The sequence below is a fragment of the Lontra canadensis genome, unplaced genomic scaffold, assembly GCF_010015895.1.
Source record: "Lontra canadensis isolate GAN:19392208 unplaced genomic scaffold, GSC_riverotter_1.0 scaffold132, whole genome shotgun sequence".
NCBI classification, from domain to species: domain Eukaryota; kingdom Metazoa; phylum Chordata; class Mammalia; order Carnivora; family Mustelidae; genus Lontra; species Lontra canadensis.
Window position 1 is genome coordinate 573,121 of NW_022631126.1, and position 17,409 is coordinate 590,529.

The 17,409-nt window shown below is 45.4% G+C and overlaps 1 protein-coding gene across 5 annotated transcripts; it reads right to left on the reverse strand.

Moving 5' to 3' along the window:
• Nucleotides 1-1,248: 1,248 nt before the first annotated feature.
• On the reverse strand, nucleotides 1,249-12,786 carry FUS (FUS RNA binding protein). 5 transcript variants are annotated; one of them, XM_032842770.1, is made up of 15 exons: nucleotides 12,698-12,786; nucleotides 11,110-11,134; nucleotides 10,867-11,018; nucleotides 10,001-10,142; nucleotides 9,598-9,788; nucleotides 9,189-9,396; nucleotides 7,529-7,563; nucleotides 5,999-6,031; nucleotides 4,471-4,574; nucleotides 3,940-4,069; nucleotides 3,096-3,197; nucleotides 2,859-2,982; nucleotides 2,432-2,532; nucleotides 1,969-2,116; nucleotides 1,249-1,611 (listed from the first exon to the last, which is right to left on the reverse strand). In XM_032842770.1, the coding sequence occupies exons 1-15, from the start codon at nucleotides 12,708-12,710 to the stop codon at nucleotides 1,572-1,574; spliced, it is 1,548 nt and encodes a 515-aa protein (XP_032698661.1). In that variant the 5' UTR covers nucleotides 12,711-12,786; the 3' UTR covers nucleotides 1,249-1,571. The 5 variants fall into 5 exon arrangements, with proteins under 5 accessions (XP_032698661.1, XP_032698660.1, XP_032698663.1 ...); XM_032842769.1 differs by having other exon boundaries at nucleotides 4,471-4,577; XM_032842772.1 differs by having other exon boundaries at nucleotides 4,471-4,577; nucleotides 9,622-9,788; nucleotides 10,001-10,145.
• Between the last annotated feature and the right edge of the window lie 4,623 nt (nucleotides 12,787-17,409).

Below are 17,409 nucleotides of genomic sequence, written 5' to 3' on the forward strand. Positions count from 1 at the left end.
TATCAACTGTTCTACTTCCACTGCCTAGGATCAGCACCGTCCAGTATAAACTTAACACAAGCCATACGTGATTTGGTAATGGTCATATTTCATATTCTCATCTGACCATACACGGCTAGTATATTGAACAGTGCATACCTAGACCTCTACTCTTGCAGGCGTCCTTTGCTAAATCCTTCTGTATTGCTAACAACCATGCAACTTGTAATATTACAGATTTAGTAGAGAGGCTGGCTTCAGTTTACATGATCGTCTCTGGAAATGGAACCTTACTTTATGTTCCTGTTATACAGGAGTGACAGTGACAACTGTGTATTGATCAAGATCTTTTAAAAAGGGTTATTTTGAAGATTATGATTCTGACTTTGGAGAACTATGGTGACTGGCAGCTACTGGCAGCGGAAGGAATCACATGTAACAACTCCTTAAATGAAAATTTATTGGCTTTAAATTAAAAAAAAAAAAAAAAAAAAAAAAACCTGGGGCGCCTGGGTGGCTCAGTGGTTAAAGCCTCTGCCTTCGGCTCAGGTCATCATCCTAGGGTCCTGGGATCGAGTCCCACATCGGGCTCTCTGCTCAGCAGGGAGCCTGCCTCCTCCTCCTCTCTCTCTGCCTGCCTCTCTGCCTACTTGTGATCTGTCAAATTAAAAAAAAAAAAATCTTTAAAAAAGAAAAAAAGACCTAAGCAAATGAAGGTTTTGAGATTGCATTTTGACTCCTTTAAGAACAGTGATCTCAGAACCAAATGCTAAGGAATGAAAATTAATTCCTAAGACTAGGCCTCAATCTTGGCTCTACCATCTTCTGATTCTGAGAGCCAAATACCCATGCACTCCATCTCCTGCCTCTCCTGTCTCCTGAGGCAACAGAACCTCTGCCATGAAACAGGTACACACTCCATCCTAAAGGTCCCAAAGATCCAATTTAGCTAGCTAGGTGCTGACTAATCTGAAAACTGTCAATCTGAATACTGCCCCAAAAGCCAATCTAATTTATTTGAGCCCCACCCTTAGAAAAGTGTCAAAAGAGCCGAGAACCTTAAAAAGGGTAAAACAAACCGATAGAATAGTAAGCTAAGACCAGCATGTAAATAAATGTGGTAAAAGACAAACTCGCACACAGCTGAACATACGGGGCCACAGTCATGACACCACATGTTCTTCACTTACCCCATTCACACATCCAATTTCTGCCATTAGAAAAAAGTTTTAATCTCTACTTTCAAAGATGCCACTTGACTTTTTCTCGCCTGGACCAAGTATCAAACACTTTATTCCAGTTCCTGCTAAGCAGAAACAAATTATTCCAGTTCCTGCTAGGCAGGACCATCTGAAAGATAAAAACTCCCCACATTCCTGACCCAGATATCAATCCTCCAGTGGAGTGAAGAGGGGGAAGAGGAAAAAAGTTTAACTAAAACGATGGTTTTTAATGGGAACCAGAGGTACGGTTACAATTACATAGTCCGACACAAAAAAACCCGTGGGTGATCAGGAGTTGGAAGGTTACAAAATAATGAGGGTAACACTGGGTACAAGAAGAAAAGCTGTTGCAGAACCTCAGGAGCCAAGCTAATACGGCCTCTCCCTGCGATCCTGTCTGTGCTCACCCCTGCAAAAAAGAGTATCTATTAGGTCTGAGTTGCCAACCTCTCCATCCACCAAACCCCCAAAAATCCCATCTTTCCCTGCTAACCCTCTCCCAAGAAAGGTCTCACCTTTACAAGTAAAGAATGTAAACGTCCATCTACAGATTAGTTCCCCTAGGTAATTCTCTCACCAAACCCCCAAAAATCCCATCTTTCCCTGCTAACCCTCTCCCAAGAAAGGTCTCACCTTTACAAGTAAAGAATGTAAACGTCCATCTACAGATTAGTTCCCCTAGGTAATTCTCTCACCCTCCCTCGCTCCCTCCCCACTTTGGTTTAACAAATTTCCAGTCAAGCCCTCATTTAATTTAGAGTCTTACCTGGAGTCCATCTTGCCAGGGCCAAAGCCACCTCTGTCCCCACCACCCCGGCCCCCTCGGAAGCCCCCACGGTCCCCGCCTCGGCCTCGGTAGCCGCCCCGATCATAGCCTCCTCTTCCACCACGACGATCATCTCCATAGTTACCCCCTAGGACAAAAGAAATATGACAGACCACATGCCCCCCAAATCCTTCCTACATTTCCTGTAACCTCCCTGCTTAAAGTTAAGGGCTTTCTGGGGCACCTGGGTGGCCCAGCCAGTTAAAAGCATCTGACTTTTGGTTTTAGCTCAGGTCAGGCAAGGTTATGGGACTGAGCCTTGCTTCAAGCTCCACAGTGAGCATAGACACTAAGCGTGGAGTTGGCTTGCTTCCCCTACCCCCCGCCTATAATAAATAATCTTCATGGGGGTGGGGAGGCTTTGTGATCCCAACTCCTCATCATCAGCTCTGTCCCTTCTTACCCATATGAGAGCCTCCTGGTCCCCCTCCTGGGCCATCTGGTTTAGGGGCCTTACACTGGTTGCATTCATTCCTCCAGGAGAAGTTCATGTTCTCACATATACTGAGAAAAAAGACAGAAAATTAGTTTGGAAGGGTGGGAGTAAACAAGACCAAGAATTAGGAAAAGAGTCCAGTGACCTTAGAACAGTGAAGAAACAAGGGCCTCAAAAAGGCAAAAAAAAGCTTCTCAGGAGCAGAACCAGGAACAAAAACTACAGATTACCGAACCCAGTCCAGTATCTTTCCCACTGTAACAACCTTAATTAGGTAAGCTCTCAGCCAAATCCATCCCCCTCGCTGTGACCTTGACTTTTGTCTAGAAAACATCCCAACTCTAGTATCAAATGGCACACATTTACAGGACTAAGAAAAAAAAGTTTCACTTACGGATTAGGACACTTCCAGTCACCAGCTCGCTGCTGGCCGCCGCCACCACCACCTCCACTAGGGAATCCTCCCCGGCCACCGCCACCACTGCCACCACCTCCGTAGCCTCCACGGCCCATAGGTCCTAGTAAAGACAGAAATATGGGTCTGCTTCCCTTCCAAGTTTGATTAGCCTAACCTCCTTTCCCTCTCCTTACTCTACCCATCACCTCTTTATACCAGCAGCAAGAAGCTCACCTCCTCGCCCTCGGCCTCCACGACCATTGCCACCGCCCCGATTGAAGTCTGCTCGCCGAGTAGCAAATGAGACCTTGATAGGATTCCCAGAGAATTCTTTACCTAATGAAGTAAAGATATAAAAAGAGACCTTTTATTAAGACTTGTGGACCCAGGGGTGCCTGGGTGGCTCAGTGGGTTAAAGCCTCTGCCTTCGGCTCAGGTCATGATCCCCGGGTCCTGGGATTGAGCCCGGCATCGGGCTCTCTGCTCAGTGGAAAGCCTGCTTCCTCCTCTCTCTCTCTCTCTCTCTCTCTCTCTGCCTGCCTGTCTGCCTACTTGTGATCTCTGTCAAATAAATAAATAAAATCTTTAAAAAAAAAAAAAAAAAAGACTTGTGGATCCAAAACCAAGTTTAGTACAATCCAAGACTACACCTTCCTATAAAGATTTACAATCAGATGACATATAAACCAAAGACAACAGCTTACCCTTGAACATGGGTTAGAACTTACATGCAGAGTTTTTTCAAACAGCACAGTACATTAAATGAATTTTCTCTTTATACCTGTCTTAAGTTCAATAATCAATACACAAAGTATGTGTTTATCAACTAATTACTAAGGCTTCCAGTCAAAAGGAGGCAAATGATTTGAGTTTTGAGTAAGTCAAGTTATATACAGATTTGTTAACTGCACAGGGGTCGGGCAGCCCTAAACCTGTGTTATGGTCAAGTGTATATACACTAAAGGAGCAGACAGAAAGTATTGGGAGACATAAAAGGAAACTTCAAAATGTAACCTGGTTCCCAAGGCTAGTTGCCCTATCCCACCACACCCCCCACCCCCAGCCTCCTCATACATACCATCAAACCAGTCAATAGCTGCTTTAGCAGATGGTGGGTCATCAAACGACACTGTTGCCTCTCCCTTCAGCTTGCCAGTTTCCCTGTCTGTGTACAGATTAATCATGGGCTGTCCTGTTTTCTTATTTGTCTGAAAAAAGCAACATGAGATAACATGAGTCTTAGATGATGGGACGACCCACCTTCCACCTTCCTTCTCAAGAACCTGAGGTTTATCATAACCATATTTCAACTCCTCCCTTCCCGGTTACTGTTTCCTATCTCACATGTAACTTGAATTAAAGTCATTACAACAATCTCTCACTTTATGTTTACCAGTAAAACTACAAAGTTTAGGGCACTCCTTTTTTTTTTAAAACAACTACGCTTTTCTGTGTGAAGTGTGCTTTCCTTTTAGAAAATGGCAACATCTAATACTCTTTCCTCAACAAGTTGAGAGGACAACATTTAAGACTTTTTTATTTTTACTAATGTGTGAGATCTAAAAGCCTGCAGAACCAACAGAGAAGCACCCAGTATGTTCTACAGTACCTTAATAATACCAATCTGCTTGAAGTAATCAGCCACAGACTCAATTGTAACATTTTCGCCCAAGCCCTGCACGAAGATGGTGTTGTTGTCTGAATTATCCTGTTCTGCTTGAACAAAAAACAAAAAAACAAAATGTGAATTTGAAGAAAACCAGCAAAGGTAAAACAAGTCAGTGACTCTTAACCCAACTTTAATACTAGATATTAAACTTTCAAAGAAAAAAATTCTGAAGAAACCAATCTGATTTAAGGTAAGACAAATAAGGAAAAAAAATCCGAAACCAATCTGATTTAAGGTAAGACAAATAAGGAAAAAAAATCCACTTCCCTTCTATTGTTTAAGTGGCTATATGCTAAGCCATTTCACAAATTTAAATTTTTAACTATCCCCTGAAATGTGTTAATATCCATAGAAGAAACCCAGGGCTCAGGAGTTCACTGCAAGATCACACACTAAGTACACCAGTGTTTGTGATTTTCAAAAGAAGACCCAAGATAAGAAGCCTTTTTTACACTAAAATCCAACACACAACCAAAAGAGACTAAATCCTTCCCTTTAGGGGTCTTTTGCATTTACTAGTTTGGTCATGATCCACATTTTTAAAATCCACTGCTTTAAATCAGCAGTACCAGAACGTGGTCTACACACACATATATCACCATCTCCTTGGACTTTTTAGAAATACAGATCATCAGGATCCTCCCAGACCTACTAAGTTGCTGGGGAAAGAAACCACTGAGGAGATATTTCAGATACTCATTTAAAGATCACTACTGAGGGGCGCCTGGGTAGCTCAGTGGGTTAAGGCCTCTGCCTTCGTCTCAGGTCATGATCCCAGGGTCCTCAGATTGAGCCCCATATCAGGCTCTCTGCTCAGCAGGGAGCCTGCCTCCTCCTCCTCTCTCTGCCTGCCTCTCTGCCTACTTGTGATCTCTGTCAAATAAATAAATAAAATCTTTAAAAAAAAAAAAATCACTATTGATTAGGACTACACCTAAACTCCCTTCCCTTCATTTTCTTCCTTCTCTACCCGTTCTTTTTTTTTTTTTTTTTTTTTTAAGATTTTATCCATTCATTCTGACAAAGAACACACTCAAGGAGAGGAGCAGGCAGAGGGCAAGGGAGCAGCAGACTCCCAGATGAACTCCCTGGGTTCTACCAAGGACCCCAGGGGATCATGACATAAGCTAAAGACAGATGCTTAACCGACTGGGCCACCCAGGCGCCCCTCTTCTTTTTTAAAGACTCTACGTGTTTATTTGACAGAGACAGTGCACACAAATGGGGCATGGCAGGCAGAGGCCGAGGGAGAAGCAGACTCCCCCCACCCCACCCCAGAGCAAGGAGCCCAATGTGGGGCTGATGCCACGACCCTGGATCATGACCTGAATAGAAGGCAGTTTAACAACCGAGCCACCTAGGCACCCCTCTACCCCTGCTCTTTTTCAGATTTTTCAAGTGTCAAAGAACAGCCCAGAAAAGTCCCAATACCACATTAGCTATTCTTTCACTCCACCTATGGACTCACCAGAGTCATGACGTGATCCTTGGTCCCGAGGGCCTTAAGTGACATGAAAAAAAAAAAAAACAAATAAGGAAAGAGAAGCTGTTAGTCAACAGGAAGAGACAGATAAGGAAAAAATTAACACCAATTCAAACTCTTGCAAAATTATCAGTTAAGTGCTCATAGCCTCATCCAAACCCTGTCCTGGGTTGCCTACCCAGAGAAAATCCTAGACAGGGCTGGGGAAGACACAGGCCCCTTTTCTTAAGATCTGTATGTAACTTGAATCCCCATAGGAACAACTCCACACTTCAGAAAATTCTGCCTCCCCCAGCTAAGGCTGGGAAATGTCCTCAGCACAGACTGGGGGGGGTCAGGAGGGAGACCCATTGTAGTTAACAAAACCAACTCATAGCTTGGCCCTATTCTCTCACCCGAGAGAGAAATGGGCTCACCACCAGCAATGTGATATGCATCCATCCAGTTTCTCCAAACTTTAACACCAAAGACACTTATCCCTTGTGGAACAATTTTTAATTTCATCTTTACAAACCATTCTTAAAACCATGTTGTTTCCCCAACCACATGAAAATAAAAAAACATACATAATAACTATTGTATTTTTAAAGCATGTCCCAGGGAACAGACCAGAAATCTTATTTCCATAATGCAGCCTCTATTTTTTTTCCAGAGACCATCTTTGACCAAAGTTTATCTGAATCCACCATATATAGTGTACCCACACTCAAATGACACCTAAATCATGAACCCGAGCCTTTGGCTTTAAAATGTTGAGACAAATCAAGAAACCTTTTTGTTAGTTAACCAAACCAGAAAAGTTCCAGCTTACTGGGAGACTTCTCAAATTTGCCATTTTTCCATGAATTCAGTTTGTGCTGTTAAGACCTGGTTATTTCCCATGAGCCACACATGCTCCCAAACCTTTCTTGTAGTACAGTAGTCCACACCTTCCTTCCCAGAGCTAGTTTCTATTTGCCCATCTTAGTTGAGTTTAAGCACATATATGTAAAATTGCATTGACACCATTCAGCATTTAATATATAATATATACCAACTTCACCATCCTCAGGGCAGGACAGCATTTCACATCCCCCTTCCAGAATTAAAACATTTGGAGGTTGTTACACACACACACACACACACACACACACACACTCTAACCTTGGACACACTGATCAAAAGGATCCTAAAGCCAAGTTGGCACCATGTGTTCCAGCACACACTCTCCAGTTTTTCGTAATGGTGATCACTAAGTGCCAGAGGTGGCAACACTCCTGTCAGAGGCCTACTGAACACCTCTTTTTAACCTGGGTCAAACCAATTTGGCACCAGACGACTGCTGAGTCTTACCCCGCCTGCCTCCAGGTTTAGCACACATCTGGCAGCAGGTGGCATTCTACCCCACCCCTTTCTGGAGGTGGTTCTGGACACTTCAAAACCTTTGACACTTAAAACACGCTAAGACATCTGCAAATGAACAATCAGACAAAGCATTGCTGGGAGTTGGGAATTTTGGAAACTCTGTTCACTTACCACCAAATTTATTGAAGCCACCACGGTCACTTCCGCTGGAGAAGACAAGTTAGAAGAAAGGACATGAAGCTTCCAACGGCTACAAAAGGGCGTTTTTTTTTGTTTTTGTTTTTGTTTAACATTCCCCAAACATGGGTAGGTGTTTTGGGAAAAAGATACAAGTGGCTACTAAAATACATTCCCCTTCCTGACCACCCCTTGTCTGACCTTTGAGCATGTCACACACACGTGTGCAATTTCTCAGACACAGTTTTTAAGGATTTTGCTTTTAAAAGGTTATGTATCTATTTCCTCTGGAAAAAAAAATGACCCATTTTTCCTTGGTTGTTCTTCCGACGTAGCAGATGTTTATTCCTCTTGTCGTGAGTGGTTGACAACCCAGTAGTTGGTTTAAAAACCCTACCCCAATTCACCCAGAAGACATTTCACACCAGGCTGGGGTAGCCCTGAACACATTTTTGTGGTTTTTGCTTTGAAAGCAGCAAGCAGACCCAACCCCATTCCATAAAAAGTCAAAACCAAAGGCAATGTCCCCTTAAAGCAAGACAAACTTAGCTAAGCCCTATCCTAACTACTGAGCTGTTTTTGATCTCCCCCCACCCCCGGGGTCACCCCTTCTACACTGCGAGAAGAGCGGAGTATTTTGCAATGTCACCTTTCATACCTGTGGCACATAAAATGCAGAGCAAGTTAACAGTCACATAACAGTTGTTTTTCTTTTTAAAGTTTTGCATTAAACACACGCACACAACAGAGTTTTCCTTATTTTTGTACGGTTTTTGAGATTGCCCCCACCCACCTCTGAATACTTACCACATACAACCTCATTTAAAAAACCTACTTTTTCCAAAAAAGGAGTTAACACACTGACATTCCCCCCCTTTTCAAAGGGAGACACAGGAGGGTCCTTCCAATCATATTTACCAACAGATTTGACCAATGCTTTAACATCAAATCTAAGGTTTTACTTCAAAATCAACTACAGCGGGAAGGGGAAGAAAGAGAAGGTCCAGCTGGACAAGTAACCAGGGAAGGGGACAGTGGAGCAAATAGATCAGATACCACTGTCAAGCGTTATTTTGTCCAAAAGGTCTGCAACACTTCAGACAGCCCCATAAACCGAGTCACACACAAAATCATTACTGCCAGTCAAAATTACTACAAATCAAGCTCATGGATTCAAATGACTACAGAATACGGGAAGAGTAGCCAACTCCTGGAAGCTGAAGTCATCAGGTTAAGCATTAACAACTCCTTTAGAGGACACATGGGAATAATGTAACAAGTTTCCCTATTACCAGGAGTGGGATCATCAGTTTCCTTTGCAGAAAAAGTAGACTTTACTTCCGTGTTTCTTGCCTAGGATATCAATGACTCCCAATCCATATACCCTTATGTATTTTTTCCCTTTTCTTTGGATATACAAGTGTCAGTACTCAAATCTCTATTCAGAGGTGTGGGTGATGAGTTGAGGCTCCCAAATTCTCTCCAAAAAATGGGGATGTACAAAGAAACCACCAATGCCCCCAACTCCAAACCCTCATAGATCCCTAGAATAAAACTAACCATGCACTAAGAAACTGAGCTTCAAGGGAGATTCATGCAACCCTCCACACTCCCCACTGATGTTAGTTACTCCCTAGCTCACAAGAACACCTACCCCATGCCGCCTCTGCCTCCACGGCCACCTCCACGACCTCTGGGTTCATAGCCACCGCTGCTACGGTTGTAACCACCGCCACCGCCCCGGCCACGGCCCCCACGGTCCTGCTGGCCTCCCCCGTAGCCACCGCCACCACCACTCTGGTCCTGATTGCCATAACCGCCGCCGCCACCACTCATGGAGGACTGATCTTGGCCATAGTTACCTGTCAGGAGAGAAAGGATTCTTTAAAGAAAAAAAATGCACGTTGCCATTAAACACTGCCAAAAGATGTAAGACAATGAAAATAAAGCCAGATGAGAAACAAGAATGCAAAAATTTTAAGAACCTTTTAGGGCAAGGGGCCAAGCAGTGTATATAAATCTCTACAGAAAATAGAGATGAGACAAAGCTGAAGACCCCTCACCTCCACCACCCCCTCCGCCACCACCTCCACTGCTACTGTTGTACTGGTTCTGCTGTCCATAGCCTTGAGGGGGATTATAGGAGCTTTGCTGCTGTCCATAGCCTTGCTGCTGTCCACTATAGCCAGACTGCTGGCCATAGCCCCCACTCTGGGGCTGCCCGTAGCCGCTGCTCTGAGAACCACTACCATAACTAAGGAAAAAGAAAAAAAAAAAACAGAATCATAATGCCAGCAGGTCTAAAACTTCATGTTTGGCACATCCCATCTCTGTACCCAACCCCCATTTCAAAGATTCCTACCCCCTCCCCCAACAATTACTCCTAATTGCTCCTGTTGCTGACACACCATTCCTTATCAATTCAGCCCTAACCACATTCCAAGCCTTCCCCTCAAAATTTCTTACCTTCCCGAGGTGCTGCTAGGAGCTGGCTGCTGGCCATAGCCAGGATAAGAGGACTGTTGCCCATAAGATGACTGAGAACTCTGGCTACTGCCATAGCCACCAGTTGAGCCATATCCCTGGGGAGCTGACTGAGTGCCATAGCCTGCTATGAGGAAAAGAAAAGTCACAAAGACTATGAGAAAAGCGAGAGAACAGGTTGAAGAAAACATATACATCCTAATGCTCCCCGTACTTGAAAAGTCAGCCTTTTAAAAGCTGCTTGGGAATCTTTTATATCTTGGTCGAAGATGCCCTTCCCCTTCCACCGTAAAGCTACTACTAACTTATTAGTATTAATTAGTGCCATTCTCATCCCACCTATCCCGAAGCCAGTCTTCCGGACCACTACTAATCATAACCCAAGAAAGTCCTATTCATTCACAAAATTTTAACCTGCTTACAGATGTGTAGTACAAACACGACAACCCACATTATTTACATATCAGGACCTAAGGGCAAATTCTACCCCTTGTGTATCATCACGATATATAGTAGCCTAAATTCAAACATCATAATGAAAATCACCCCCTCCCTGTATGAAAAGCCTAAAACTCTCTATTAGGGAATACTCTCCCCCACATTTCATTGTGGAGGGGAAATGGGGAAAAGGAGAACATAAACAGAAAGATTAAAAAGTCAAAAATAAAAGGAACCAGAATTACGAACCAATTAAGTGTTTGGAAAGATTCAGACTCCACAAACTTTTAAGGGTTACAGACTAATTGAAGAGAAAGAAAGTTTCAACATTTCAGCACTGCTTAAAATTAAGAAAAGCTACATTCAAAAAGAACAGGAAGAGGCGGGGTAGCCCACTAAAAAAGACTCACTGTTCTGGGTCTGTCCATAAGAAGAACCATAGCTGCTCTGGCCGTAGCCTGAAGTGTCTGACTGGCCGTAACCACTGTAACTCTGCTGTCCATAGGGCTGATTGCTCTGCTGGGAATAGCCCTGCCCAGGCTGGGTGGGGTAGGCCCCATAGCTAGAAAAAAAGAATAACGGTTCAATCAGGAAAAGATACCTTAGCCACCCCTTGCTACTCTACAAACTGGAAACCCTGAAATGACACTCACCTTTGGGTTGCTTGTTGGGTATAGTCTGCAAAAGAAAACACAATTACATTACCTTCAGCCATCCCTGAAAGTCGAATAGAATTAAATTTCTTAACTCAAGCCCTGGGGCCTGGAGATAATATCAACTATGTTGCAAGAAAGGCAAAAATTTCCTCGTGAGAGGAAGGACAGGCTGGCAGGTCATAATCAAGTAAATTGAAAGGAATGAAATGATGAAAGGAAAACCAGACTTTTACAAACCGGTAAGTCTTACCACTGGGGGAAAAAACAATGGAATCTTGTTAGAAATCTACAATTTTCTGAAAATTTAACTCATGTCAGGAACTCCACAAATCTACACGTATTTTATTTTCTTGCCCACTCTGTAGAAAGGTATCACTAACAGTCAAGCTAACATCACAAACTTAAGTGGGACATTTTACTGCAAGCTGGAGGCAGCAATCATGTGGATGTGGCCTCCACTCTCTCAACCAAGGCCTTACGAATAGGTATATCTCAAATGAGGCCATTCTTCACCCTCTGTCCCATCTTGGAGAATGGCAAAGTGGGCTTTTAGTGCAAAGCCAAGTAGCCAAGAGAATTCTCTTGAATCCAAATGACAGGGATCATCAAACAGTTCGCCTTGGAAGGCCAATCAACTGGTACTCAAGTCCCAAGCCCATATCTCCAAATGATTCCACTTTCTCATCTACCCTGCCTTCCCCGGGGCTGTGGGGAGTTTCGGCAAAGCTAAGGTAGCGAAAGCGCTTTTAAATCGCCCTACTGAAGGCCCAACAACCAGATCAACCCATCTCCTCAGTACAGGAAACGAAGCGCTTCCCCCGCAGGAAAAAGGCCAAGGACCAGGAGAGGGTGTGGCCTCGGGCAGCCGTTCCTTTCGGTCCCACCTCAGAAAGCGGAAATTTAGGCGGCAAAACCCTCGGGACCAGTCCCAAGTCCGTTAGACGACCCCCCACCAGGAGCTCCCCCAAACCGTTAAGCGGGCGCACCGCCCTGATCCCGAGCCTCCGCCCCCGGCCGCGTGGCAACCAAGGCGGGAACCAGGCGGTCCCGCCCCTTCCCGAGGGACCCCGGGGGCGAGGCCCACACCGGACGCGCGCAGCAGAGTCCCGGGCGGAGGGTATCGCGACAAAAAGCAGGACTAACACGAGGCGGGAGGGGGTTCGCGCCGCGAGAAAGGGGGGAGGGGCCAAAAGAGCGCGTGCGCGCAGCGAGTGCCCGGATGCAGCACTGCGACAAAGCAGGCCTGAGCTCGCGGCCAGGAACGAGGGGAAAAAAGGCTTCGGAACCGAGCATTCCCATCTGTGTCTCACGTTTCCAATCACCCAGAAACGTTCCTTTCAAATCTCATCTCGAGTAAAGGGACTGTGAAGGCAAGATCCCCCCTACCCCGCGCAAAGCGCCAGAGGAGCGAAACAAAATGGCGACATGGGCCTCCCCGTTCCACCCCTCTCGCTGCTTCCCGCCAGTGGTGCGAGAAGACCCTACACGCGATCGCCGCACAGGTCCCACCGAAAAACAAAAGCCCAGCTCAGAGGAAACGAAGCCCCAGACTGGCACGCCACCGCCGCCTCGCGCCCTTACATACCGTTTGAGGCCATGTCCGCGCACGCGCGCACAGGCCGACAAGCAACAAAATTCCACCACCACAGAGCACCGACGCCTCGAGGACTGAGCAGCCCCGCCTCCTGCGTCGAGGTTTATGTACGCCTCCCGCCTACGTACCGCGGAGGAATGCACCAAATGTGGAAAGGAGGGGGGGATCATGGATGGACTCCTACAGTTCTTCAGGGATTATGGAGGATTCTAACAGACAAAGGGGAATAATTCTAACTAACAACCTTCAGAGTAACATGTATAATCCTACTTTTTCTGGCAAAACACTGTGACACGCCCTGCAGGACTACCCCACGATAGCCCACACCCCTATAAAGGTATGGTACGGTCTGATTAACCTCTGGGGGCGGAGCGAGGGGCCCAGGGCGTCTGCGGACGCAACTGTAGTCAAAGCCGGGAGTCGCGGGGCGGGAACCGAAATTCTTCTGACTGGCCCCTTTCACTGGGCCCCACTTTCACTCAGGATGGCAAGCTCCTGCGCCCCATTGCCTTTCCACTGCACCAGACGCTTGGTTCCTCCCGCTCCAACCTCCCTTTCTGGCTCAAACGTTCCTTCCCCGACAGCACACACCCTTGCGTCTCGGTTTCCACTTCGTCGTCCTTTGGGGTTGTGTTTCCTCAGTCCCTACCAGGATTTGTGGATTGTGACGGTTGACCTAAAAGAAAACATGGAGTTTACCCCGGATCCCTGAGTCCCAATCTGGTCCAGCACTGATCTGCCACCAAACCCTCTTGACTTTGCTCTCGACTGGCGATGGAACTGGAAAGCCCAGGCCTTCTGAACCTCAGCGTTGAGATTTGATTAGGGGTCTCCCTTACTCCTTTTACTGATAAGGAGCTTTTTATTTTCCTACAGCCCTGCCAAGTAACCAATGTGGAGATCCAGCAATGACTGATACTTATAGAGAGTTTAAGTGATTTCAAAATATACAATCAGGGGCGCCTGGCTGCCTTGGTCAATGGAGCGTGTGACCTGACCTTGGGGTTATGAGTTCCAGCCCCATGTTGGGTGTAGAGATTACTTAAAAATAAAATCTTTAGGGGCGCCTCTCTGGCTCAATGGTTAAGCATTGGACTCTTGATTTCCATTCAGGTGATGATCTCAGGGTGATGAGACCCAGCCCCACATTGTCTCCTTGCTCAGCCAGAGTCCGCTTGAGGTTTCCTCTCCCTCCTTCCCTCTCTCCTGCTCGTGAGCCTGCTCATGTGCTCTCTTCCTCCCAAATAAATAAAATATTTCAAAAAATAAAATCTTAAGGAAAAAAAAGATAGCTGATTGCTTTCCCATCACCATCTTGTGAAGAAAGTAAAGGTACCTCCATTTTATAGACAAGAAATGTCAGAATAAGGCCAAGTGCAATCCAGATTATAGAGTGATTGAAGGTTCAACCTGATTCCAGTCCAGGTCTGTGTGGCTGCAAAACACTGTTTTTGTTAGTTACATGAACGCTTTGCAGTGTTCTGAAGCCTGTTCACTCCTTGTGAGAACAAGGACAAAAAATGAAATTCAAATTAACTTGCAACTTGCACTCTAATCAGCTTGGCCTAGAGAAGGAAATTTTAAAGTATTAAATAAAACAAGACAAATGAAATTAATCCTGTTACACTTGCCAAGCAGATTTGCCTTCTCAAATTACCTTTGACCTGGGTTCCAGAACTTCCTTTGTAGATTTGACACTTTTTCCTAGAAAAACAATTGAGGACTATGCCCTAGGCCTGCCCACAACTTCTACTAAAATTCCTGATTGAGGGGCATCTGGGTGGCTCAGTGGGTTAAGCCTCTTCCTTCGGCTCAGGTCATGGTCTCAGGGTCCTGGGATCGAGCCCCACGTCGGGCTCTCTGCACCGCGGGGAGCCTGCTTCCCCGTCTCTCTCTGCCTGCCTCTCTGCCTACTTGTGATCTCTGTCTGTCCAAATAAATAAATAAAAATCTTTTAAAAAAATAAAATAAAATAAAGTTCCTGATTTAGGCCCTGTTGGTTCTTGAACACTTTGTCACCTATCCCACTGGAAGGACAAGGGAGGGGACAAAGGGAATAAGACAAAAGGAAGTTGATGACTCATTACTTTATTCATTCAACAAATATTTACTAAGCACCTACAGTGTTCCAGACACTGTTCTGGGCACTGAAGATGCATTAGTGTACAAAATAAGCAAATTAATGACATAACTAATATCTAATAATGATCATTTTATGTTTATTATATATCTAACATGTATTTATAATAGGGTAATACTATGATAAGGCTTACTAACTAAACTATGATAAGGCTAAACTAACTAAACTACTTACTAACCAAACACTATTCTGAGTGCTTTGAGTGTAATTTAATCTTACTCTTCACAGTAAAATGTTGATGTGAGGATTACATTTTACAGATGAGCAAATAGACACATAAGGGTCCAAAGCCATGCCCAGAGCTATACAGAAGGGAGCAGAGCAAGGTTCCCACTAGCTAGCAGTTCCCGCTCCTTAACATCTACGCTTCAGCAAACACAGCTCAAGCCCTGCATAATATGTACCAAGCATGGGGCAGACCTGGAGAGAGGAGGATGAAAAAGATCCAGTCCCTGAACCATAGGACCTTAGAGCCAGTGGGTGAAATGTCGGTAAGACCCACAGACCCCAGAGTGTACTTGAATCAAATGTGGTAAGTGCTATAACAAGGAATAGAGAACTCTGGAAACTCTTCTGGGACAGCAAGTCATCCATCAGGTGGACAACCACAGAAGGGGAAAGAGAGTTGGTAACATTAAAGCCAGGCCGTATAGGATAAGAAGGAGGCCACCAAACAGAGAGAAGAAAGGGTCTAACAGGTAGAAGGAAAGCCAAAGGCATGGGTGGGAGAGAGCACCTATGGAGCAGAGCAGCAGGGAGTAACAGTCTGAAATTATGATCTCTCACGCCTCCTTAAAGTCTCCTTTCTTGACATTCCTGCTCACCTTTCCCATTGTACATCTGTCATCTTCCCCTGTATTCTCTTCCTCTGCTCACCTGAAGACCCAAGGTGATAAATGGTGTGAAATGCAGCCTGCAGACAGGTTTTGTGTAGGCTACATGTTGTTTCTAATTTTTTTAACTATTTTCCAACACTAAAAGTAGAGCAAAAATCCAAACTTCTTGCTTTTCTTGAAAATTGGAGGCTCTGGCCATCCTGGGCCCACTTTCCATTAGGGCAAGGGTCAGCTGGAGCAAGAAGCCACTGAGCATATGCCTGCAGTTAACTAGAGTCTCTCTTACTGCCTAATACTTCAGACATCATATTGAGAAAATGCTAAATGTCAATTGGAGGTTGGCGAAAATAAAAATGCAATGTTTTCCTGTCTGAGTCTGCACCACCTGGATGCTATTCTCAGACCCCTAGTGGGGACTTCAGGTTAAAAACTGGTTTTAACGGGGCTCCTGGGTGGCTCAGTGGGTTAAAGCCTCTGCATTCGGCTCAGGTCATGATCTCAGGGTTCTGGTGGGGAGGCTGCTTCCCCTTCTCCCACCCACCTGGTTGTGTTCCCTCTCTCACTGTATCTCTCTCTCAAGCAAATAAACAAACTGGCTCTGGGGGCACCTGGGTGGGACTCAGTCAGTTAAGTCTCTGCCTTTGACTCAGGTCATGATCTAGGATTCCTGAGATGGAGCCCAGTGTCAGGCTCCCGCTCAGTGGAGACTTTTCTCCTTCCTCTCCCTTTGCTCCTCCCACCCACTTGTGCTCTCTCCCTCTCTCACTCACTCTCTCAGTCCCTCTCAAATAATAAAATCTTTTAAAAAATTAAAATTGGGGGGACACCTGGGTGGCTCAGTGGGTTAAAGCCTCTGCATTCGGGTCAGGTCATAATCCCAGGGTCCTGGGATCGAGCCCCGCATCGGGCTCTCTGCTCAGCGGGGAGCCTGCTTCCTACTCTCTCTGGCTGCCTCTCTGCCTGCTTGTGTGATCTCTGCCCATCAAATAAATGAATAAAATCTTTTTTAAAAAATTAAAATTGGGGGTGCCTGGGTTGCTGAGTTGGTCGAGGAACTGCCTTCAGCTCCGGTCATGATCCTGGAGTCCCTGGATGGAGTCCCACATCGGGATCCTTGCTCAGGAGGGGGTCTGCCTTCTCCCTCTGACCTTCCCCCTCTCGTGCTCACTTGTTCTCATTCTCTCCTCTCTCTCAAATAAATAAATAAAATCTTGAAAAAATTAAAATAAAAAATTAAAATTGGGGTGCCTGGGTGGCTCAGTTGTTAAGTGTCTGTCTTCAGTTCAAGTCATGATCCCAGGGTCCTGGGATCCAGCCCCACAGCGGGCTCCTGGCTTTTTGGGAAGCCTGCTTCTCCCTCTCCCACTCTTCCTGCTTGTGTTCCCTCATGCTGTGTTCCCTCATGCTGTGTATTTCTCTGTCAAATAAAAAAAAATCTTTTTTGAAAATTAAAATTAAATAAATGGGTCTAGGCGATAATATCCACATCATGCCTTCAATTCCCTGTATGTATATATGTCCAGTATATGTCCAGTACGTATGTATGTCCATGTATTTCCAGTGGCGACACTCCCAAGTTCCATGCCTGTCTCTTCCCCTAGTCTGGGGCACCTGGGTGGTAGTTGGTCCAGCATCTGACTCTACTTTGGCTCAGGTCGTGATCTCAAGGCAGTAAGGTTGAGCCCCACATCAGACTCTGCACTCAAAGTGGAGTCTGCTTAGATCTC